At 34.8% G+C, this 8,460-nt stretch overlaps 2 protein-coding genes across 2 annotated transcripts; one reads left to right on the top strand and one right to left on the bottom strand.

Annotated features, from left to right (window-relative positions):
* Window positions 1-431: 431 nt before the first annotated feature.
* LOC119644432 lies at window positions 432-1,790 on the bottom strand (the record flags this gene model as incomplete). Its single annotated transcript, XM_038043982.1, has 2 exons — window positions 1,376-1,790; window positions 432-1,251 (listed from the first exon to the last, which is right to left on the bottom strand). Coding segments are annotated over exons 1-2 (1,235 nt in total), but the record flags the coding sequence as incomplete, so codon positions are not given.
* A 274-nt stretch (window positions 1,791-2,064) lies between these two features.
* On the top strand, window positions 2,065-8,113 carry LOC119644430 (neogenin-like). Its single transcript, XM_038043980.1, has 8 exons — window positions 2,065-2,159; window positions 3,829-4,321; window positions 4,586-5,937; window positions 5,999-6,123; window positions 6,181-6,318; window positions 6,397-6,583; window positions 6,648-6,850; window positions 7,685-8,113. The coding sequence occupies exons 1-8, from the start codon at window positions 2,065-2,067 to the stop codon at window positions 7,912-7,914; spliced, it is 2,823 nt and encodes a 940-aa protein (XP_037899908.1). The 3' UTR covers window positions 7,915-8,113.
* The last annotated feature ends 347 nt before the right edge of the window (window positions 8,114-8,460 follow it).

Below are 8,460 nucleotides of genomic sequence, written 5' to 3'. Positions count from 1 at the left end.
GTTGAAATGTAATATATATTCTTTATTATATAAATGTATCAAAAATAAGTATTTATCCCCCCTTGTTCGAGTTATCCTATCTAGTATTTTAATTTGTGGCGAAAGAGATTTTCTACGCTTACTGGCATAATAAATCCATTTTAATCTTGATTGATCGCAATTAATAATGCACTTTGTAATTGTAATCGTTTACTTACTGATTCATTATTGCTTAAATAATTAATAATAATGATAATAATTCAAACAATAAATAATTAATAGTAAGATGAATATATAACCAGATTGTAGCACTCATATATTGATACAATATATATATATACATAGATCGATTTTTCCTACTGTTTTACACGGCTTTGTACTTTATTTACAATTTTAGTGGAAGACTGTAAATTTCCGGCTACTAATCGAAAATTTGACAACTATGTACTAACACTGCATCACTTTTCTTTATCAAGGTTTCCTCAATAATTGTACGAAAAGCAGCTCGAATCATTCGTTTGCCATTACCGTTACTTGCCATTAAATTACTGGAGTCATAGCCTTGAATATGTTGAAGAAGTTCTTGATGGTGGCCATGTAACGCTTGGTGGTGTAACGCTTGCAATGCCTTGTCATAGCCTTGATGTAAAGTTGTTAGTGCCATATCGGATCGACCATGGCGCCATAAAGCCATTGCTTTAAATGGAGCAAAGTCTGTATACGCTTCTAACAAAGGGTGTTTTTGTTGTTTACAAATTTCCAAAAAAGACTCAATCTGCTGTACTGCTGATAGAGTGCTTAGATATTTGAGAGAAGCGATCAATACCTCATTAGAAGGCAAATATTGCCATCGTATACATTGTTGTACTAAATAAAGAAAATCTAACTTGTTTTTTATCTCCACTGTTGATATGAGCAAATTATCTAGCTGTGCTTGTGAAAGTGATCGTATATCAAGAACTAGTTTCGGCGACCGCAGGGCTTCAAAATCAGTTTTTATGGCTTTTGACATCATATGCATACTTTCTCGCAAATTTGTCGTGGAACAAGAAACTGAAGAATCCTTTTGATTTAAACTTTGACATACATTTTCTTTGAGTTCTTCCCACTTCTTACATCTTCTTAAGACCAATTCATTGGTGAAACAATCAATTGCATCTACTTGAGTGGATTTCTTTTGTGTTAAATTGTGCCAACTAGGAATTAAGAAAGCAATACAATTTTGAAATTTTTGCAGCGTTCTAGGAGGGTTGGCACCTGCGGTAGTTGTTGCTGACTATCATTGAGCCAGAAAACGTTCGATTAACTTTTCGCGACAATCTGTTTAGATTGAAGAAATTAATCAATCACTAACTAACAGCTTCATCGAAAAGATATATTTACCTAATCAGCTCACTTTGATATTTTGCGATAGCATTTAATTTTTTAATGGCTTCCGATTCAGTCAATATCCTTGTATCTAATTCCATTAATTGTTTCGTCAACAATTCGAAATGCAAACACAATTGTAAAACGCAACCAAGTAAATATAAATCAGTTGCGGCAATAATAACGGCAATCCAAGCACCAGTTATGCTTCCCAAAGTAAAATAGCAAAGGTAGACCAATAGCTTGCCATCGTAAGGAAACGGTGTGTAAATCCGGACTAACAGCAAATAACCGTAACGACCCGTAAGGTACAATTGCAAGAATGAACGCACAATAGTCTCCAAGTTATAAACTGATATAAGAAACATAGCAAAGTTCCAGAAAAAGTATTCGGCCCTCCTATATCGTTTAAGATAATGCTCGAGATTGTACTTCCGTTCCATTTCTTTATCGGGATAGATTTCTTCCAATTCCGATAAACATTCGATCAAAATTGAACGACGATATAAGATATTCAAAATCTTGCCCAGACCCACTGTAAAATACGTTATGAAAACTACGTTTAGCCTTACGGCACCTATCAACTTGATTTGACATAAGGAAGCCGATATGTTTAGATGCTCTATATTGATTTTTGGTGATGTAATGCAGCAAGTATGTCTGCCCTGTTTTTTCTCCAGGACGCCCACTATTGCTAGTTTGGTGCAATTTGAGGTTATGGTTATAGGTGAAAATATGGGACATCTATCGGCGTTTTCGGAATTTGTTTTAGGTTCTTCTGCATTGGGGGCGTGTCTGCGAACAGATCACACGTAGTTTTTAATTTCATATGGAATACTTTTTCCAAATTTCAAGTCTTCAAGTTTTCCTATTTTCATTGTTGCCATTGTGACATTGCCGAAAATTTACTCTGTTTCCGTAGACCTAGCATTAGGGAAAAGGGCAAAGTTTACTTTTTAGTATTCTATAACGGAAACCGATTCAAGAATAGGAATTTAATATATAATTATACTGCAATAAGTTTAAAAAACATTGGTATACTTCTCGGATTTCTTCAAATACAAAAGTTTTTATAAAAAAAATGGATGTTTAGACGGGAACAACTTGCGATTTTTGACACATTATATGAAGCTGAAAAATTGTGTCGAGCAACATGGTGTAGAATGTTGTATATATATCCATGGACGATGACCCTTGTCATTCTTGGGCGTGGCAAATTGCATCAATATCGCATACATTGCAGCCTGAGACGTTGAACACAAGAAGGCAGACAGAGGGCGGACAGACAAGCTAAAATCGATTCAAAAAATTATACCGATTCCAGCGGTACAATAAAAGATGAGTTTACTCAAGTCCTTCGGAGTATTGCATACATTAGCACAAATCTTGTACCAAACGCGGTGTAGGGTATAAAAATACAAAGTCTATTTGCAAGAATTGTGTATTGGGAATTTGCAATGAATATTTCATTCATTGACTAATTTTGAATAATCTTCTCAAATAACTTAATTCGAACTTCTAGGAATTCAAATTATAATTGTTGCTTAACATTGTTTTGTCCCTTTGGCAAATGCTTCCTCAGCCTTTTTTTTTTTTTTTTGCAAATATTCACAGTTTACTGTTACGAGTACATTACTCTATACATACATATATATATATATATATATATATATATATATATATATATATATAGTCAATTGCTTTATGACTAATCCTCTACATTTGCTTTCCATTCTCGAACGCATATTTCTGTCCTTTCTAGCACGTACCATAGGCGGCCGTCGACATTCATTCAATTTATACGATGCTGTTTTTGCCAAATTGCAGTCAAAGAAGAAAAGAATTTAATTTATTACAAGCAGTGTTATTGTCAGCGCTCTATGTTCAATTGCTCGTTGTCTATGATATTGTCGTGTTTTTCTTTTTTTTTTTCTCTCTGCCTTATTGTTCAAATTGTTTTCTTTTAATAAGGATTTTATGTTGTTGAGTAATGTCGGGAAAATAAACGACCGAACCAACTATTCGAAGGATTTTGTTTTCCTCCTCCTAACTACAAGCTAACCTGTGCAAATAGGAAGAATAATTGAAGATCTTTAAAATCGTTAAACGTAAATTTCATGGAAAGGCAATAGATGGACATAAACACATACCTACTTATTACGCTTGAAAGCATTCGCGTACCCTTCGCTGGTGAGCCATCTTACGGATACTTGAACCTCACTCTTATTCGTATCAAAAAAAAAAAAAACAATAATTTTTGCTTTTCTTTTGGAAAAGAGAAATAAGAAGAGAAGAATTCTTGATATATTTGTCTTGACGAGAAATTTAAAGATATAAAAGAACAAATAAATGAAAGAAAGACGAAAGATTTTAAAATGTCTCTTATTATTTCTTTTATTTTTAAGTAAAATCGTTTGAGCGTAAAAGTTTTAAAGACAAAAATCTTTTCTTAATTCGTGTTTTTTTTTTTTTCCTATATAGAGAGCAAAAAATCGTTACCAAGTCCCATGATGAACAGCAACTGAGCATACAGTCTTTAATACCTGGTCGAAGTTATCATTTTCGTGTTGTGGCGAATACGAATTTCGGGTCTGGTGATTCTTCCGATACTTTAGAAGTGGTCACACAACCTGAAGAAAATATAGCCGGCCCTCCACGTAATGTGGAGGGTTATGCTCGCAATCATAAAGAAATCTATGTCAAATGGGATGAGCCAAGTGTAACTAATGGCGAAATCTTAAAATATCGTATTTATTATGCCGAAGGTGATAATGGCGCAGAAATGTATCACGATAGCACCGCGTTGGATGCTTTACTGACCGAATTGAGACCATACACCGATTACACCATTTCCGTAGTGCCTTTTAATAAGAATGGTATGGGCGATCCTTCCAAAGAGATTAAAGTGAAAACGTTTTCTTCTACACCATCAGAACCACCGAATAATGTTACCTTAGAAGTAACCAGTTCAACGGTAAGTTATAAAAAAAAATATTGTAATACATTATGCCAGGTATTGTTACACACACATCTATGATTAGATTAGATGGGATCGCTAATATTTTTAGATTTTCCCTTTTTAAAAAAAAACCGTTAGCTGTATGCAGTGAAAGCATTCTCGATTCCTCGAGAGTACAGTCACACAACGTGGCAATCTTACTTTGCTCGCAATTTTTCTTCACTTATATTTTCCATTTTATCTCTTCTTATTTCACTTTCATTCTTTTGGCATATTTAGTCCATCACTATACACTGGGAACCTCCATCCGAAGAAGAACGCAATGGTCAAATAACCGGTTATAAGATACGTTATCGCAAACTCAAAGATGCTCCGCAAGTTAAGAGCACTCCTGCAAACATTCGCTATTATGAACTGAATGGATTAGATCGTAACTCCGAATATCAAGTGAAAATAGCGGCCATGACAGTTAATGGATCGGGACCCTTTACCGAATGGTATCGTGTAATGACTTTGGAAAACGATTTGGATGAGACTCAGGTACCGGGAAAACCAGTATGGATGGGTATACATCCAGGGGCAGAAACAATAGCCCTGCATTGGGGTCCACCGCATCAACACGAAATAAAAATACGTAGCTATGTCCTAGGATGGGGTCGCGGTATACCAGATGAGAATACTGTAGAGCTTAAGGAAACGGAACGTTATTATGTCTTGAAAGATCTGGAACCAAATACAGAATATGTTGTTAGTTTAAGAGCGCGTAATATTAATGGTGACGGTCCACCCATCTACGATAATATCAAAACGCGTGATGAAGATCCTATAGACATACCGACACCATTAGAAGTGCCCGTCGGCTTAAGAGCTATAACAATGTCTAGTTCCTCTATAGTGGTCTATTGGATAGACACTACTTTAAATAAAAATCAACATGTAACTGATAATCGTCACTATATTGTACGGTATGGCATATCAAGCTCAAGTAGATATCGTTATCATAATACTACCGATCTGAACACGATGATTATGGATTTAAGACCAAATACTCAATACGAGTTTTCGGTTAAAGTGGTTAAGGGTAGACGCGAATCAGCTTGGTCCATGGCCGTGTTGAATACAACCTATCAAAATATACCCATAACGCCGCCGCGCGAGTTAACCGTCCAAACGGATGAACAAAATCCTTTAAATATTTTATTACAATGGTTGCCACCCAAACACACTGTGTTTCCAATAAGTGGTTACAATATTTACTACACCACCGATACTAATAAACGTGACCGTGATTGGAATATACAAACTTATACGGGAGAAGAGACCTCTTTCATGTTACCTAATTTAAAACCAATCACTACATATTACTTCAAGGTACAGGCCAGAATTAATAAAGTCGGCAGTATTATGGGAGGCGGCGCTAATAGCGCTCCGTTCTCCGCCTTGGTTGCTCATACCACGGGAGCGGCAGTTGTCAAGAAAGAGCATAATCAAATAGCTAAGGGTATTAACAACGAGATGATTTTGTACGTTATGGTATTTGGGTTTGCTTTGGTTCTGTTCATAGTTTTTTTGGTCATGGTAATAATGTGTCGTCGCAAGCCGCCCACATCTCCGGAGCATACTAAGAAGAGGTATATTATGAAAGAATTAAAAATGAAAAAAAAAAAAACAGTTAAACAGACTTTCATTTAGCCTCCCATCCTCGAATAGCTATCAAAAGAATAGTGTAGGTGTACCAAAACCACCCGATCTCTGGATCCATCATGATCAAATGGAATTGAAAAATATCGATAAAAACATGCATGGATCAACACCTGGTAGGAAAAGTTTTTTTAAATATAAAAAGAATTATTCTTCTATGTTGTTTACAATAGGTTGCAGTGATGGTGCTTCCAGCAGCGGAGCCTTAACATTACCTCGTTCTGTAGGCCATGATTACGATGTTGATACCCCGGTACCTAATCATATTACTAATTCGTTGGACAAACGGTCCTATGTGCCAGGTTATATGAGTAAGATGAAATTGTTGTTTTTTTTTTGTTAGATTAGAACTTTTTTTCAATAATTTTTTTTTTTTTTTGCAATGAAAGCAGCCACTTCAATGAACTCTACCATGGAAAGACCCCAATATCCCCGCACGCAATACAATATCTCCGCCAATCGTCCACATATAAACGTCGATACAGGTCTCTCACAGCAAAGCTTAACGCAGACGCAAAATAATTCATTAGCCCAAACACCCGAACATCCTTATGGGGCTTATGATGCTAATTTTTGGTACTTGGATATTAGGATTTTTTACTAGCGGGTAGTAATTATTCTTTTTTTTTTTTTTTTTTAGTAACACAGGTTACCCAAATAACGCTAACGGCCCTGGATCAGCAGGTGGCGGTGGTGCTGCCGTTGGGATAGTTAATGCTTCGAGTGCTATTAGTAATGGGGGAGTATCCACCATAGAGAGCAGCAAAAGAGGACATCCATTAAAAAGTTTCAGTGTGCCTGGACCACCACCTACAGGCGCCTCAACTCCAATTAACAAACTTAGTAAGTTCAACCGTTCAAATATTTTAAAAGAGAATTGTTCCAAGTACTCCGCCAAGTTATTAATGACTCTCATTGGCAAAAGAGGAATTTATTGGCAACTAAAATACTATTTCAAAAGTAGAATTTAAAGATTGAAATTAAAAAAAAAGTTTTCGCTGAAACTATGTCGAGAATATTGTGAACGCACTGCATAAGCTAAGCCAAACTTGGTTTTAAATATTTTTTATAATATTTTGAAAATGAACACAAAGAAAAGCCGCCTAAGTGGCCGAGCGTGTCAACTAACAACTCAATGCTTATGGGTTCACATCCCGCAAGTACGCTAAGGTTTTCAATAAAGACGATAGCTTTAGATGCCATTGTTTTAAGACTTTATCCTTAGAATTTATTAATAATAATAATAAGATTAAAAAGTGTCTTTAAATAATTTAAATAATTAAGAACTTCATTGATTACTAATTGCTTAAGTGATTTAAGTTATTTTAAGGCGAATTACATTTATTTTCCGAAGGAACCATCTTTAAATAGTAAAATTAAAGTTATAGAAAAATTGATAAAAAGAATAACAGCTTATTAAGCAATTAATTAATTAATCGAGTAATCAATACCGTTTAAGCAACGAATGAATAATTCAATGGATCAATGAATGCTTAAATGATTGAATAATTGAGTTCAAGAATCTTTAGAAAAAGTGAAAAATTTAATCGGTTTTCAACTACGGATATGTTTCTTTTTCAAAATCACTTATCAAGTTAACGGTAGTTCATTCTTTAATATTATTTTCGATAAATAACAATTAATATCACTTTTATTAAAATCATTCTTCTCTTTTAGCACCTGCCGTTACAATACGTCCACAAAATCAATCACCTTATAAGAAGCCATCATTTTCGGCTGCTACACCGAATCGTTTGCAAGGTTGCCCATCGGTTGCTCATAGCACCGATGAAATACAGCGATTAGCGCCGAGTACCTCAACCGAAGAACTGAATCAAGAGATGGCCAATTTGGAGGGATTAATGAAGGATTTGAGTGCCATAACTGCCAACGAATTCGAATGTTAACAATAACAGGAAACTCTAAAAATACCAGTATTTTTAACGAATAAATTGGCCGCTGTGGCGACATCAACATTAAATGTTATATTTAGGCAAGCGCCACGCATAACGATTACAACGAAAACTGCAAAATTCAAAGAGAAACAGATACATCAACATCAGCAACAGACAAACGAAAGCAACACCTTAACCACCAAATTTTAAATAAAAAAAGACATCCAAACCCAGAAATATATTTTTTATCCAAAGAATAAACACAAAAAAAAAAAAAAGTAAAAAAAATATCAAGAGTTCTAAAGCAAAATTGTTTAGAGAGAGTTTTACATGAACCATAAATGGCAGAAAAGGAAAAGTTTTTACACCTGTTAAGATTTTTAAAAAAAAAAATATTGTTGTTAAGGTACAGTTCAAGTTTTAAGGAAAATTTTTTAATGAAAACTCTTTTATATGTCTTAACGGTATACTTGCTTTGCTGTCAGTCACCCATTACAATACGTTATGTAATAAAAATGTAAATTAATCAGTCTGAGAATAAATAGCCATTACCTTTGA

This window comes from Glossina fuscipes, unplaced genomic scaffold (assembly GCF_014805625.2).
Source record: "Glossina fuscipes isolate IAEA_lab_2018 unplaced genomic scaffold, Yale_Gfus_2 116793, whole genome shotgun sequence".
Classification (NCBI taxonomy): Eukaryota; Metazoa; Arthropoda; class Insecta; order Diptera; family Glossinidae; genus Glossina; species Glossina fuscipes.
The sequence above is the reverse complement of the archived record's forward strand: the minus strand, read 5'-3'. Positions and strand labels throughout refer to the sequence as shown.

Excerpts from the sequence above, each read along its gene's own strand:
- LOC119644430 (XM_038043980.1), top strand. The coding sequence starts at position 2,065 with ATGGTTATAGGTGAAAATATGGGACATCTATCGGCGTTTTCGGAATTT. Across the intron at positions 5,938-5,998 it reads CCGGAGCATACTAAGAAGAG|CCTCCCATCCTCGAATAGCT; the intron begins GTATATTATGAA and ends ACTTTCATTTAG. Across the intron at positions 6,319-6,396 it reads CTATGTGCCAGGTTATATGA|CAGCCACTTCAATGAACTCT; the intron begins GTAAGATGAAAT and ends TTGCAATGAAAG.